Source organism: Astatotilapia calliptera, chromosome 14 (assembly GCF_964374335.1).
Source record: "Astatotilapia calliptera chromosome 14, fAstCal68.1, whole genome shotgun sequence".
NCBI classification, from domain to species: domain Eukaryota; kingdom Metazoa; phylum Chordata; class Actinopteri; order Cichliformes; family Cichlidae; genus Astatotilapia; species Astatotilapia calliptera.
This window is the reverse complement of record NC_137435.1, coordinates 40,159,752-40,176,441: the sequence shown is the minus strand read 5'-3', so window position 1 is coordinate 40,176,441 and position 16,690 is coordinate 40,159,752. Positions and strand designations below refer to the sequence as shown.

Genomic DNA, 16,690 nt, shown 5'->3' with positions numbered 1-16,690 from the left:
ATAGCTGCTATTTCATGCATTGCTATAAAAAAAGTAAAACTGATTTTATGATACTGTTAAGGTAATGCACAAATTAACACAGAACACATTTGGAGAAACCTCTGTGACTTTAAAATGTACAATTTCAGATACATTCACGAGTCACTGAGCCTTCTGTCAATAAATAAAGCTGCATTTAAACACCTGGTAACAACATTTATTCTCATAAGAAATGCTTGGGGGCACCCTAAGATCAAAATGCAGAAAACAAAACTGCATTATTGCAGCATTTTGTTTCGAATGAGGATAAACCTTGCAAAGTTTTGTGTACAGGGTTTGTTTTTTTATAAAGAGTCATGAGGTTAAATTAAATTTCATTTATGCTTTTTTTTGTTTTTGTTTTTCGCTTTTATGCTGTGAAGAAAATTCTGAAATGGATATTTTATAATGATGCATTTGGTCAGATGAGTTTTACAACGAACTGAATTGTAAACCTTCAATAATCAAATTGTCACCATTATGTTGGACTAAGGACACATTTGACTCAAACCCAGAACAATAACATATTTCTTAAATGTACTATAACAGCAGCACAGAACACTGGGAGAGAACAAATCTTAGAATCCGGTTCTACTTTAGTAAATGAATAAGTGCACTACACAAACAAAGGTGTGCTCCCTCACACAGGTGACAGAGCAGGCAGCACACTAACCTTCCAGTTTATCAGAAATAAGAGCCAGTGTTTCCTTCAGCTGTTTCTTCTTCTCTTTGAGGTGACCTTCCAGGTCTCGTGCTTCAGCCAAAATGGCCTCCAGCTCCTTCATCTGTGAGGTGTCTGCAGCAGCTCTCTCCCTACAACAGTGGACAAACACTGACCATGAAGCTGTGCAACAACAAAAAGTAATCAGTTGTTTTAAGCCAGCAATAATTTTGGTTTAGACTGGAACAGAATGAAACGCTTCACTTCCCTGACATTTGTCATTTATGATCAATTTACTTGCTTCTGAGCTCTAAGCTAAGTTCCTCTTCCTCAGTCACATTTTTACCTTCAAATTAGACATTTTGTATCAGTCCGTGTCCCTAATTTCATTGTTAAGCGGGACCCATACGGCCCGCTTTGATCTTAAGTGGGCCGGACCAGTGAAACTCTGTCAGTGTCAAGTTACATGTTTAGCCATTTTTCTACATGATATTACAGAATTACTTTATTAACTAGTTATGAAAAACCGTGGTGGAAAGTTAAAAACAAACTTTTCTTTCATTTCACTGTTTAATGAATTTGTGTAGTATGAAGTGGAGGCTTTTATTAGTGGCAAAAGCCTTAAAACTTACGAAAATACAGTTAAAAGCCCAACATTGGTGTTTGTGGTGAGCAGCAGATCAAACAAGAATTATAAATGGCTTCACGTGCACATTCAGCCGCTGAGACTCATTTCGACACTGAGCCATGGCTCTGTGCTACATGCACACATTTCTGCATCTCTGTCATCAAAGACTTTGTATATAGTTGATGTCATTTTCAGTACTGAACTGTAACTTTAGTCTTTGTAAAGGAAGCCATTTTATTCAGTGTTTTCATAAAAGCCTTGTATGGATTTGCTACTGCTATGGAGAACATACATGAGCTTAAAACCTGGATGAGTTTGGATTCCAGTCAGTCTTTGCGTGTGGCCACATGGTGTGCCCATCAAAGTAAAGTCTCACCTCTGTCTGCATGGATTCTCAGCAGGGCTGAAGATTTGCTCCACATAATAACAGACATATGAAATTATCTCGCGGTATAACTGTATCACAGGTCAGATGTGACCTGCCAGCCGTAAGTTTGGCACCCCTGCGTTATACACTATGCTCTATTCTTGGTACAGCCAAACATTTCCTGGTTCATCAAAGTTTTTGTTACACCAGTTACTGCCAGTCAATTCAGGGAAGTCTGACTCAGTGAACTGGGTGGTGCAATTTCAGATCCCTGTTAAGCCCTTCTGTCAATTCCAGGTACAGGTTAACACAATTTAAAGTTTCATAACAGATTCCTGCCTCTGTCTCCTCCGTGTGGGGTAAATGTGGTATTGCACAGTCACACGTGTTGTGGTCTTGGCCAGGACATATTTGATTGTTTCCCCAAACAGTGCGACTCGCCCGTTCACCTGGACTGTAACCTGGCCAAAATTGACTGCTCGGACGAGACTGTCTTTCTCGTCCCTTCAGAGGCGAGCTCCAAGGTCGGGCACGATCGCTGCAAAAGCACTGATTCTATTCGAATGGAAATCAGCATCACATCCCCGTTTTAAAAGGTCACGTAATGAGCTGCTGCTTGTGGCTAAACTTGAACGGACTTGGTGCAGTAAAGGCACCAAAGGTACACTCAAAAATATAAACGCAACACCTTTGTTACTGCTCCCATTCCCCATGGGATGGACGTAGAGACCTAAAATTCATTCCAGATACACAATATAACCATCCCTCCCAAACAGTGGTCACAAATCAGTCCAAATGTGTGGTAGTGGGCACATCTGCTATATTGAGATAATCCATCCCACCTCACAGGTGTGCCACATCAGGATGCTGATCTGACATCATGAGTAGTGCACAGGTGTACCTCAGACTGCCCACAACAAAAGGCCACCCTGGAATGTGCAGTTTTGTCTCACAGCAAAATGCCACAGATGCCACAAGCAATGAGGGAGCGTGCAATTGGCATGCTGACAGCAGGAATGTCAACCAGATCTGTCGCCCGTGCATTGAATGTTCATTTCTCAACCATAAGCCGTCTCCACAGGCGTTTCAGAGAATATGGCAGCACATCCAACCGGCCTCACAACCGCAGACCTCGTGTAACCACACCAGCCCAGGACCTCCACATCCAGCAGGTTCACCTCCAAGATCGTCTGAGACCAGCCACCCAGACAGCTGCTGGAACAATTGGTTTGCACAACCAAACAATTTCTGCACAAACTGTCAGAAACCGTCTCAGGGACGCTCAACTGCATGCCCGTCGTCCTCATCGGGGTCTTGACCTGACTCCAGCTCGTCGCCGTAACAGACTTGTGTGGGCAAATGCTCACATTCGATGGCGTCTGGCACGTTGGAGAGGTGTGCGCTTCACGGATGAATCATGGTTCACATTGTTCAGGGCAGATGGCAGCTGAGAATGTCCCAGTTCTTGCATGGCCAGCATACTCACCGGACATGTCACCCATTGAGCATGTTCGGGATGTGCTTGACCGGCGTATACGACAGCGTGTACCAGTTCCCACGAATATCCAACAACCTCGCACAGCCATTGAAGTGGAGTGGACCAACATTCCACAGGCCACAATTGACAATCTGATAGACTCCATGCGACGATGTGTTGCACTGCATGAGGCAAATGGTGGTCACACCAGATACTGACCGGTTCTGGGTCCCCAGACCCCCAATAGCGCAAAAAACTGCACATTCCAGGGTGGCCTTTTGTTGTGGGCAGTCTGAGGTACACCTGTGCACTACTCATGATGTCAGATCAGCATCCTGATGTGGCACACCTGTGAGGTGGGATGGATTATCTCAATATAGCAGATGTGCCCACTACCACACATTTGGACTGATTTGTGACCACTGTTTGGGTGGGATGGTTATATTGTGTATCTGGAATGAATTTTAGGTCTCTACGTCCATCCCATGGGGAATGGGAGCAGTAACAAAGGTGTTGCGTTTATATTTTTGCTGAGTATATATTCTTTTATCTGGATCCTGCCAAACATCCAGTGCTGTTCTGCTACAGTAACAGTCAAAGGTTTGTGCACACCCATCAGGATAAAGCTGGTGCTGGTAGGGTACTACATTCCCCTTTTTCATGAGAAAATGTTGATCAGCCATGTTTAATTGGCATCATGGGAAAGAATCAGTCTTGACTTGTGTAAATACCTTAAAGTTTCAGCAAACTCAGAAACCAGCACGCTCAGCACCTTGCTCACACCTGTAACACAACAAGAAAGCAAGTCCATGTTAGGCGTGCTGCAGATGTCTTTGCTTAGCTGTCATTTCACCATTTTTTCAGTATGTTTTTAATGTGGATACGTATATAAATACAAGCAGGTATCGTTGCAGAAATTTAAAATCAGGCTGCATGACTAATGGAACAATTGCACTAAGACACGTATCTGCTGACATCATTTCAGAGCAGCAAAAAGATGCGAGCTGTTCTCATTTAATATCGAGTCTTACCACTTCCACTGAAAGGTCAATAAATTATATCCTGTTTTTTAACACAATCACATCCTGTTTATGAAGCAGCCTCACTCTAATTTCCTGTGACGTCATGCTGCCAGCCAGAGGAAAGGAAAAAAAAAAAAAGAAAAAAAAAAGTAGTGTTTGCTTTTGTTTCCACTAAAGTAACCAACCATACACAACACTACACCGTTCACACTTTTGCATAACTGGCATACCTGCAGCTATAGTCTCAAATGGATTGGCTGACTCCAAAGAGGGGGCCTTCTTTTTCTTTTTCTGTGGAGAGGTCTCTTCGTTTACATTTGCACATTCCATCTGTTGCAATGAGGAAAAAAAAACTGATGACACCAAAATGTTTTCATGCATTCAAACATCAACCTAGCAGAGTTTCTCCTGCTCTGGAGAGTGACTATGTACACAAGTAGGTCTGGGCCATATCATACCGTTCATGGTAATACTGGTATAATGTTAGGCAACGATAAGAAAATGAAATATTGCGATAGAATATGGGTAAATGCGCGTGCTCAGTGCCTTTGTTTTCATACGCACATGGCCGAAAACGCATGGCAGCGACGGAGCATTAGTAGGGGGAAAGCGGATCGTTGAATGAAACGGATGAACTGGAACTGGTTTGGCTTTCGTCCATCAGATGCACAACAAAGCACATTTTTGGTAGCGCATGCAAGCCAGCCGTCGTTATTACCGTGTTTTTCGGACTATAAGGCACTCTTAAAATCCTTTACTTTCCTCAAAAATCAACAGTGCGCCTTATGGTCCAAAAATATGTATTTGACTTTTTTTATTTGGCACACTGCAGTTTGATGTTGCAAAGCAGCTCTTTTTAACTTGTGTGGATATTATACATGGTTATGCTCAGGATATGTCACCCCATTTCCACTGGAAATGCCTTTTGGTTACACTGTCAGCGAGGAATTTGCATTTGCACTGTTACATCAGCTGCTTGTTTAAGTGAAAATACATTGATGGGGTGTTTGCACTAAGTTGTGAAATTGTAAAGTATTTTGTTTGCATTAATTATCTTGTCAGCTATATCGTTATTGCGAATTTTCAAATATATATCGTGATAAATATATTGTCCTGCCTTATACACAAGCACAATTTGTCCGCAGTGAAATGTTTTAAGGAAGAATAACACTCCCAATCTACAAATCATTTTTCACACATACACCTCAGCCCTGAACTTTTCTAGATCCACATCTCTCCATGTAATGGAGCATGATCCTGCCAGCAGAGGCTCCATGAGGTCCAACACCATGAATGTGAGAAATGTGCAGTGAATAGGTGATGATCATGTGACCTGCCTCCCTCACCAAAAGCAGAGTGTTTCCAGTCTCTAAGGCTACTCTGGACAATGACTCTCCTGCCACTGTAAGGAGTTCATGTGGGAAAACAGCCTGAGATGAACAATCTTACTGACACTACTGCATCAAAATTACACATACAGAATATTAAGAACGGCCTAATGAACGACTGTCTTCACACAGATCCCAGCACAGCTACTATTTTTAGACTGCTACCGTGAAGCTTGTTGATTTCACGACGGTCCTTCATTGTGCAACATCACCTCTGTTTTAAACTGGCCTGAACTTCACGTGAAGGGTTTGTTTCCCGGTTTGAGACAGTCATTGAGCCTCAAGGACCTGAGGGAGGAAATTCAAAGGCAACACCAGAACAGTAGCGCGTGCCACAGTGGCATCGTCGTGCAGGAACCATCTCAACCACTCTTCAGATTTGCTTCCTTTTCACTCTGTCCACATACCAGAAATGAGAGTCCTTTTAAAATGTCATTAACGTAACACACTCCGTGTGAATGAGGAAAAGACTGATCACACTGAAATATTTAATGCTTCCAAACATCAAAGCAGGCTTTCTCCAGGCTCAAATGGGCCTCTGGAGACTGACTGTATCCACGATCGGGCCGTACTGAAACCAAAACTATCTCCTAAAGGAGACACAGCATGCATTGTAGAGGCACAAGATAATACCTTCAAAGGAGTGGATCTAAAAACACACTGAAAGGAAGAGCAGCCAAATTGGATGTCAAACCTTCCACTAGAAAGAATTACATGCATATCAAGAGACAAAAACAAAGATTTCGGGACCCTTTTTGAAAGATGTGGCTCTAATAACGAGTCAGTCTAATAACTGATTCATGTTACTCATGCACCGGTGGGTCTGCTATCATTTTTGAATGGACACAAATATTAAAAATTCTCTGGATTTCCATTTTTTAAAGAAACAAGTTTTGGGTGCTATTGGACAGCCATCCTCACCTCCTGAGAGCTCGTCTGTCTCAGCCCGTTGTTGTTGTTGTTCACCATCATGTTTAGTGCTGCTGGCATCAGTTTTCCTGCCGTTGCTCCTGCGTCCTCCATTGTGAGACAACAGAACTGCAAATGGAAGACTTTAAAAAAAAAAACAAAAAAAAAAAACACTCAGCTTTGTCAGCATCAATGTTAGAGTGTAGTTTGAATTAATGTGGGTTTGTGTTTTAATACATAAAAATGATAAATCAGCTACACCATAATAGAATCAGCCAATTAAAATATTGTCCAATAAAATGAAATAAACTCCCAGCTTACTTATATATTAAGATTTATGCATTTCTTTTAATTGAAATTTACACAGAAAACTACTAATTAAACCCAGTTCAGCATGTTACTGATACTGCATCCCACGATGAAAAACAATGGTATCTTTCTTAGTGTTAAAATACCACTGTCTGTTTAAAAGGTGACCTTTGCAAATGCTGCTTTTGGCTAACAATTCATGAGTCTGAGACCAACACAGCATGTCGAGCACAATGTAGTCCGTCTGTTTGCTTCCTCTGTACTGTGACGAGGACATCCTGAACCTTCTGCTCATATTTGTGTTGGTTTAAATAACACATGACACTATGTGTCTATACTATATTATGTCTGCACGGTTTTTAAAATATGAGATCGTTAGCTTCAGCTTAGTAAGATTCAGAAATGTACAATAATGTTAACCCTTTCTAATCAAAACTTTCATTCAGCATCCATTATGGTGGACGGCAGGACTTCCTAACTCCCGTTTCTAACCCATTTTCATGCTTGAGGAAGCAGACGGCTGAGAAACGCAGAGAGGATTTGACTCAGGGGGAGTCGGACTTATAGTGTGCAGGGAATGAGGTGGAGGCAGCCATGATTTTTTAAACTATTTACTCTGTTGATTTATAGAATTTATATTTGCTAGAAGTGCAATACTGTACCTTTCTTTACTTTAAAGAGTCAATTTCAACTCTGCTGAAATTGGGTTGAAAGACTTTCTAACACAAACAGGAAAACAGGAGAAACTGGCCACAGTAACCAACACTGGATTACATTTAAAGACTAATGAGGTAACCAGGTGTCTGAAAATGTCAGAGTGCACAAACCACAGGGAGGTGCTTCTCTGTAAAAACAGCTAAAAAAAAAAAAAACCTCTTAAGCATATTTAAGCTCGTATGTTCATGTCAATGGCCTGATTTGGAAGTGGCAGAGGCAGGAAGTAACAAAGTAAAAATACCCTGTTACTGTACTCAAAAACTTTCTGGTATCTGCACTTTGCTTTAAAAGAGGCATATGCAAACATATGTGCGCATCTTAAATGAAAGGAACAATGACACATAAAAAGACAATCCTACTGGTGTTTCCATCACCTGTGCTTATCACACAGAAAGGGATGAAAGAGGCACAAAGATAATTTATCCTTAATCGAAAGCGCTATACAGGGCTGAGGTGATAAAGTAGGCCAAAAGTAGTAAGGCTTTTAAAGTGGCAGGTAGGGCTGCCACGATTAGTCGACTAGTCACGATTACGTCGACTATCAAAATCGCCAACAACTAATTTAATAGGCGACGCGTCGTTTGTAAGATCCCAAAAGACGCAGGAATAAGTAGTAGGATTTGAGAGTGTAATAACGGCCTGAAACAGAAGATGGCAGCACTAAATGGTAAATGGCCTGCATTTGTATAGCGCTTTTCTAGTACCTAAGGACCCCAAAGCGCTTCACACTACATTCAATCACCCATTCACACACTGGCGATGGCAAGCTACATTGTAGCCACAGCTGCCCTGGGGCGCACTGACAGAGGCGACTGAGCACTGCATGTACAAGGATGCCAGCTGCCGTTAAACCCCGAAGAAGAAGAAGAAGAAGAAGAAGCTGTGTCCCAGAATTCATAGCGCAGCCCTGCTCAGTTTCCAACAATGGCGGCAGCTAGTTAGTTTTAACTTTACTCTTATTATTCTTTCTGGGTCACAAAATAAACGTTTAACATATTTTCAGGCGAGAATGTAGCTGTGTAAACCTCAAATATCTGCTCAGTTTATCAGGACACCGCATATTTTCAAAAGCGCTCCGACGTTTTCGGAGACGTCTGTTACCCACTAGCTCGATAGTTAGCCGGGGGCGAGGCTAACTAGAGCCGTGAGAACAGCGGACTCCCGGCTAATCGTTTTCAAACCCACCGCTGTCTTTCCTACTCAGGTTAAACATGATATATGAGTCACTTAGATAACTTAAAAATGTTGTTGTTTGGCTTTTTTCAGTGTTTTATTTGTTCCTGAGTAAATCGGTTTGGCTGAGATTAAAGTTTTTACACAGCTGAATAAACGTCAAGCAGACAGCTGATTATCAGAAGTGTGAGATGCTCCAGAATTTACTCCGGTGTCCTGTTATATTTTAGATAGCAAGGAGTTTATTAAACTTCACCGAAACAATCTGCAAACGTCATTAAAAATTAATAAACTACCATCTTGTCTTTATTTTTAGTTAGCACAGACCTTAAACACTTCAAGCTGTAAGCTAATGATAGTTATATAAGAGCAGATGCTGCTGGTGCAATAAGCTGTACGTTTTACGTCCAATGGATGATGATCTGATTAGTCGACTAATCGCAAAAATAATCGCAGACTAGTCGACTATCAAAATAATCGTTTGTGGCAGCTCTAGTGGCAGGTATTTAAAATGCAAAGTTTCTAACAACTCTAAAAATATCAGCAATTACACAAACTGTTTCTATGTACTCTGTCACACAGTGTGCATGTTAGCTAAAGGTACCGCCGCTGTATTTACAAGGAGATGAGAGCTAAATTTACTCAGAGATGGAGAAAGACAGGAGATGACAGGAAGAACAAAGTTCTATTTAAAGATATTTGATAAACAGGAAATGTAAAGCTTAGGTGTAATGTCATCAGTTTTAAATCAGATATTGGATCCGTATGGTTTGAAGTTGATTTTTTTTTTAATATTGTGAAACATCCTGAAGTGTATACTTTGTGTTATTCAGTGGTTGTATGAAAACACCCAGCAGTCTAGCACAAGATAAACAGGTTAACTTGCTGTATTGTGGTAAATAAACAATAAAAACACAGTTTTACTGTCTATGTGTTGGACTGGTACACAGTGGCTGTATTGCTCATGGTCAGAGTTAGGTTAGACCAAGTGTAGCAGAGATGAATTTGAATTTAAGCTGATGATGTGTACATTTGCCTCATATGCAGACAGTATACTGTCAGTGTAGAGCAGGGCTGTCAAACTCCAGGCCTCGAGGGCCGGTGTCCTGCAGGTTTTAGATCTCACCCTGGGTCAACACACTTGAATCAAATGATTAGTTCATTACCAGGCCTCTGAAGAACTTCAAGACATGTTGAGGTCATTTATCCATTTAAATCAGCTGCGTTGGATCAAGGACATCTAAAACCTGCAGGACACCGGCCCTCGAGGCCTGGAGTTCAACATGTGTGGTGTAGAGGGTGAAATACTTGGTTAAATCTTGTTGAATTCAGTTGTGTAAATCCCCAAAAAGCAGTAAACCTGAGAGGAGCAGCAGCACGGGTTAGCTGATCTCAGCCTGTACAAAAATAACCTGTGTGAGTTCTCGATAGTAATGAATGCGAGTTGTGATCCTTTTCCCCAAACTGAGCCACTACACCTGATCTCTGGGTTCCCCCACCTGCTGAATCCCACTCAAACTCCTGATGACACTCATTTTTTTGTTTGGGTGTGGGGAAAAGTAAAAGAAATAATAATAATAATAATAATAATAATAATATATATTGACATTAATAAAGCACAAGGTTCAGTTACCTTTGTACAAAATTAGCTGGTAGAAACATCCTTCAAAGAGCTACTGATTACCTTCTTGAAAAAGTTGAATCAGTACTTCACTATTTACCAAAGTATTTTTAAGTATCTTCAGTTAAATAAAGAGTATCGGTACTTTCGCACCTTTGATACAAATTCATTAAATGGATACAGACCTTCAAGATTAATTAAATTAACAAATGCGACCTCTGATAAGGGGAAACGAATAATTCTCTTTGGAAAGTGAGGCCTTTCTTAAACGGACCAGCAAGGCTGCGTCTCTATTTGTCAGGAGATCATGGAAGGCCATGGCCTGTATATCCCGTCCCCACAGCCGCAGAGCCCTGTCTTACATAATGCTTAGTTTCCATTACAGGCTTCAGCTGGTGTCACTTTGCTCCAGCTCAGGCTCTTTGAAAGCTGGGACCTTCTTCTCTCAGCTCTCACCTTCCTCATTAATCACAAATTCAACTGTGAGAAGTTATTAGTTAAAACTCTGTTTAGCAAAACCTTGTTTTTTCTGGTTTACCGAGTTAGCCTAGCTGCTAATAGCTACTTAACAGCTACTTTTGCTAAGATTTAAAAAATAAAATAAAGGTAACAGGCACTTACAAGATGTTCAGGATCTATGTTGAAGAGTTAAATAGCCTCATGTAGTCGTTGAAAAGATGTCAGAAGAACTGCAAAGTAAGTTACTCCACTGCTAATTTCTTCATAGTCCAATTAGAAGTTGCTGTCAATTTAAACGTAAAAGTCAAAGCTGTACCGCGCGCGTCTGATGAACATTCGCTGCTCCTGGGAAATGTAGTCCAAAATGTAGCAGAAACAATAAATAGCAGACTAAGAGTGTGAAGGAGGTGAAATTTCATTAAGAAATCCTGAAAAACACATTCATTTAACATCCTTTGCTTATTTTGCTTATAATTGAATATAAAGTTGTAGCCCTTAATCTTTTCTGCCTGTTCCATAAATATACTGCTGACATCACACATTCAATCAGTCAATTAAAGAACTTTCATCACATCAAAGACATTAAGAGGGAGAGATGACACTCAAAGAATCATGAACGTTTTGAAGTTTTCATGTCCTGTTGAACCCTAAAGTTAAAGTTTATTTTTATGATGTTTCAAATTAATGACCCAAAATACTGCAAGTGCTTGGACTTACTTATGTAAGGACCCATGAGCAACTCTAAGTGGGAAAAGGCGCCAAACCAGTATATATTTCAGTGTAGCTGTGTAAGTAATTACAGTCACATTCTTCTTAATCATTGTTTAGTGATTCCTCATAACATACTGTAACGTCCCAATATGGCGATAACGCATCAAAGCTCTAATTCAAAGCTAACAACCATTAATTTAAGCTAAAAAAGACAAACTGTCTGCTAACTGCTTGTCATGAGGGGTACCTTCAAATCTCTTCATTTTTCCTGGGTGAATCAAATCAATGGAATTATACAGAAAAAGATTAGAGCTGCCTGTGAGTGAAGTGTGCATGGGATGAAGCTGCTGAGGTGGTGGATTTCAGTGCAGATCAATGCTGCTGCCTTGTGGCAAGAGAGTAGATTATGACATTGTACAGATGAACCAAAGAAGAAAGTACAGTTAGAGATGTGCTTTAAAATGGCTAGGCTGTGGTAATGATGCTCAACTGCTTCTTTCCATCTTCAAACAAAACTCACCAGTAAACATGACTTAGACTTAGAGGGAACTCTTGGTCTCTGTCTCTTCAATGTCTGATGTAATATTTCATGTAATTATCCTTTTATTGTTGTTATTATTAGTAGTATTTTGGCCTTTCTTTATTGACTGGGATCAATATCATGTCACTCTCAAGTTCTTGAGGGGGTGGGGGGTCAGATACAGGACTTCCACCCAAGACTCTGCATGTTTTATATTTTAATTCTTCAGTGTAGACCCACAATGACAATGTGTCCAAAGCAAAAAAGGAATGGTTGTCACAGTTATGTTACACAGTAGTTTTGTTACTCACTTTACTGCGAAATTGGGCAGGAATGAAGTACATTTCAAGTACAAATGAACCCCCCACCACCACCACCACCAAAGAAAGCCCAGCATCTGTAATATTTCATTTTCATAGAAATAAAGTAACTTTTTTTAATGAAGCCTGTAAAAACCTTGAGTTACCGTGTACCTCAAAAGGACATGTAGATCATTTCCACAGTAGCAGCTGTTGTCTGGCCAGCTTCATTAGCAGATGGTGTCTTGTGTTTCCAGCTGTAATGGCCACCTGTTCTCACTCGCAGGTGTGAAATTGCTGAAATCTGCACCTTCTCACTCTCACAAGAGCCACGACCGCCGTTGTCTCTATTTCACATCCCTTTTTTGTAACGTAAAGTTGGGTGCAGCGGCTGAATACAATTAGGTCGTTGTCCACTTTATATTTATTCATATTTATATATGTAAGACAAAGTGCTATTATGTCACCACTTAGTATTTTCTGTAGTCAAGTATTCCAGCGATTCATGCATGTAATTTCAGCTTGTCTCATATTTGTGTAGATGTTTATTCGACGTGTTTAGAGACTTTTGACCTGTTTGGGGACTTTTTGCTTCCCCTGTGTTTGTTTTCTGCCTCCATGTTTGCTTACTTTGGATCTTTGGCTTTCTCTGTAACTGCTACCTGATTACTCGTATTAACAACATGGCTGCTGTTGCCAGGCAGCTGAGGAGAAAGTTAAATGCTGCCTTGTTACAGTGGATGGATGCAGCTGCTGATTCGGCTAAACTTTCTATTATGTTGTAGCTGGAACTGTAAAAGCAAATTCAGACCAAACAAACAAACAAAAAACAACAACAGCAAAAACATGCTATAAATGTTATTTAAAATGATCAGGTGGAAATAATCAATAATCAGAGAAACTAAAAAAAAAAAGTAATACCTTCCATCAGTTCAAAGATTTTATATCAGAGCATAATGAAAACATATTCTAGTCATTACCAGGTTTTAAAATGAGATCAATATTAACACATTATATATTACATCCTGTCTCTTCCTGCCACAGCACTGCAGTCAGGTTTGAAGTCTGGACTTTGTTTGCACAACTCTGATTCTAGTGTCATGTAATTAATATATCCTCAGTATCCTTATTTTCTTATTATATTGTTTTATGTACTTTAATCATGAAGGTTTGTAGAGCAAGGCCACTTTTGACTCACAAACTAAGCGCTCACCCAGACTGAAAACAGGAAGTGTGGAGCTGTACAGCATATTAATAAATACAGAAAGCCAGACAGAAAAGAGGAACTTTGCCTTATAAGCAATGTTTGCATTGAAACTGTGACGTGTAAAGTACCAAAATAAAACCTTTATGAGACACACTTTATGATTCTAATGTTAGAGATCCTGCAACTGGCGTTTGGGCTCTGCAGGGGTCTCTCTTCCGGGAGATGATTGAATAAAAAGAAATATAAATGTTTTAACCACTATGAGTCGGTTTTCTCTGTTCTATCATGGGGACAAAAGAATCGGGTTAATACTAGTCTTTTTCAGCCGTTCTCCTATTGATTTGCTGCTGTGCTTGGGATCGTTGTCGTGTTGCATGAGCCACTTTTAGCCAAGCTTTAGTTCTCAGACAGACGGCCCCACATTTGACTCTAGAACACTTTGGTATACAGAGGAGTTCATGGTTTATTCAGCCACTACGAGGCGCCCGGGTGCTGAGCTGCAAAGCAAGACCCAGACTCAGTTAGCTGTTTGTAAATGGACTGGTTCTTATGTAGCGCTGTTTCCATCATGCACACAAGCACTTTTCTTCTCATCTCTTATTTCCTCTGTTTGTCCAAAGCACAGTCAGTCACTCATTAATATTTGAGTGGTAACATTTTTACCTTGTTCAAAACACAAGTGTGCACAAAAGATGAGACCGACATGTTTCTCTACCAGCACGCGGCAGGAGTGTGTGCCTAAGAGGAAAGAAGTGGTTCGTCAGGGCCAAGGTGATCTTGTAAATTTTGCAATGAAATTTGTTTCCTGAGCAGATGACTCCGAGGAGACAGGCAGAGGGGTCTCCAGAAAGGTGAAGTGGAAAGGTCACGAACGAATGCAGAACAGGTGTCAAGCCGAGAGGCTCCACCTGCAGCGCCCACAACTCCCTCGGAGTAAATATAAAATGGACCGTATTCTCTACTCTTTATAACAACACTTTATACAACATGTTTCATACACACATTCATACTCAGATCAACATATTGATGTTCAGTATTTGTGCCAAGGTACTGATTCAAGCACACTGGAGCATCCAGGGATCAAAGCGCTAACCTTCCGATTATCAGAAGAGAGAAGGAGGAGAACTTTCAAATAAACAAACATTCCTGACACGAAGAATAAAGAAGTGGTGGTGTTTGCAGCAGCAAACAAACTTGAGCAGACTGGTGGCACAGACCACGTCAATGCCTTTGTATAAATGTTCAGATTTCCTTCAGTTCTGTTCTTCCAGTGTTCAGCTGACACTCGGGTGGGTTTGATGGAGAAACAAACATGGCTGTGTCTCACATTGTAGCTGTTTACATGTGCACTGCAGCCCTGAGCCTTTGGAGAAATAACACTGAGGAGGTTGAAGTGAGAAGGCAAACATCACAGCCAGATCAGGCATTAAACAATCTGTAGCCCGTCATCTCCTTAATGTTCTACTTCCTGCATGCTCTACAAAGGAGGCTCCAGGAGTGGTAATACATCTAGAGCTGATAGTTTGCTGTACGAAAAGAAGAAAAGAAATGTGATGATTCAACACAGATATGGTAAACACTGGTCTAATAGAATTAACTGGAATGATCTGAAAAATAAAAGGGTTTCCTCAGCTTTAGCCTACACTGTTTAGTACTGTGCACTTATCCATCTCACAGTTACTAAATATGGCCAAATATGGTAACGTCTCAACATTAGAATAAACTTGGAATGAGTGGAAACACATGCAAACAGCAACATTAGTTCAAAAGACTTATTTGCAGAGGCTGATTGGATTTATTTGATTTGATTTAGTTAGTTTGTATATTGTTTAGCTGGGGTGTGTTTGTAATCAGACACACGTGAGGTGTGTTAGAATACCTGCAGTGTTTCACTGTTTAGGTTTTTAGGGGAAATCTTTTACCTTTTATTGGTGGCGGTATGACCAGCATCTATTCAAGGCGGGTTTTTTGAGAGGCTGGGTTGTTCATTTTTAGATGTGTCGCTGGTGAACATGTTAAACCTCTGCACGTGGAAAAAAGAATATATTCAAAGCTTTGAAAAACGACTGAAGGCTCGTGTGGCTTTTTCCCATCTGGTCCCCTTCACATCACCTTGCGACCGTTATAATTTCAACACATGAAACAACAGTATAGCTAACATTAGCACTGCAGCAGCTGAGCAGTCTGAAGGTGGATGGGAGAAGCCGCTCTTGTAATGAGGAATTACAATAGATAACGGAAGTTAGCTGCTTCATAATGACAGCAACTTAGAATAGAATAGAATAGAATAGCCTTTATTGTCATTGTACAGAGTACAACGAAATTGGAGTGCCACTCCCTTGGTGCAAGTTTCAATAATAAATGTAAAATATAAAAAGTACAAAAAAACAATCGTAAGTACTCAAACAATAGTATGTACAATATATACAGGATAGCAGCATTAATATGATGACAGTATGAATAGCAGCATAATATAATGACAGTGACGGTATGGAATAGGTTCAATTGTTTTTGTGCTTATTTACTACGGTGATAGCTCTGGGAAAGAAGCTATCCCTGAATCTGTTTGTCCTGGTTTTATGTGACCTGTACCGTCGGCCTGACGGTAATAGTTCAAACAGTTGGTTGCTGGGGTGAGAGTGGTCCTTGATGATATTGCCAGCTCTGCTGAGGTACCGAGAGTTTGCAGTGACCTCCAGGCTGGGCAGAGAGCAGCCAGTGATCTTCTGGGCTGTGTTGATGACCCTCTGCAGTACTTTCCTGTCTGCAGCTGAGCACCCTGCATACCATGTTGACTTGACACACACACAAAACCCAACAGCACAGTTAACCTCTTAACATCCACCAAGACACCAAAGACAATCTAGGGTCCAGACTTGGTTTATTTTAAGCCACATGCTAAACAAGCCATTCTTCAGAAAATAGAAGATGAGATATTTGAAATGAATCCTCGTACTTTTTTAAATTACACTTTTCTTTTGCTGGCATTTCCAAACAGGTGAAAGGTTTGTTAATTTGGTGGAAGTTAAGACATTTACACCTGATTCAAACTAAACCAAACCAAAAACAATAGGCCTGTCTCTAATCTGCATTTTATACCATGATTAAACCCTGCTCCTGGCTGCATATTATACCTGTGATATTGTTATAACAAAGACTAATTCTTTTGTCCAGTGGGAATCCAGTCGATATCCAAATAATTCA

General features: G+C 40.6%; 1 protein-coding gene across 2 annotated transcripts; it reads right to left on the bottom strand.

Annotated features, from left to right (window-relative positions):
* tex12 (testis expressed 12) lies at window positions 1-11,061 on the bottom strand. 2 transcript variants are annotated; one of them, XM_080288397.1, is made up of 5 exons: window positions 10,912-11,061; window positions 6,483-6,613; window positions 4,404-4,503; window positions 3,883-3,934; window positions 1-831 (listed from the first exon to the last, which is right to left on the bottom strand). In XM_080288397.1, the coding sequence occupies exons 2-5, from the start codon at window positions 6,582-6,584 to the stop codon at window positions 687-689; spliced, it is 399 nt and encodes a 132-aa protein (XP_080144523.1). In that variant the 5' UTR covers window positions 6,585-6,613; window positions 10,912-11,061; the 3' UTR covers window positions 1-686. The 2 variants fall into 2 exon arrangements, with proteins under 2 accessions (XP_080144523.1, XP_080144524.1); XM_080288398.1 differs by having other exon boundaries at window positions 548-831; window positions 6,483-6,599; window positions 10,912-11,047.
* Window positions 11,062-16,690: the final 5,629 nt, after the last annotated feature.

What these genes read in the sequence shown, in the direction of transcription:
- tex12 (XM_080288397.1), bottom strand. Translation starts at nt 6,584, where the DNA reads ATGGAGGACGCAGGAGCAACGGCAGGAAAACTGATGCCAGCAGCACTA. An exon ending in GACAGACGAGCTCTCAGGAG is followed by an intron (nt 4,504 to 6,482) that starts GTGAGGATGGCT and finishes TCATTGCAACAG; the next exon opens with ATGGAATGTGCAAATGTAAA. An exon ending in GAGTTTGCTGAAACTTTAAG is followed by an intron (nt 832 to 3,882) that starts GTATTTACACAA and finishes CCACTGTTGTAG; the next exon opens with GGAGAGAGCTGCTGCAGACA.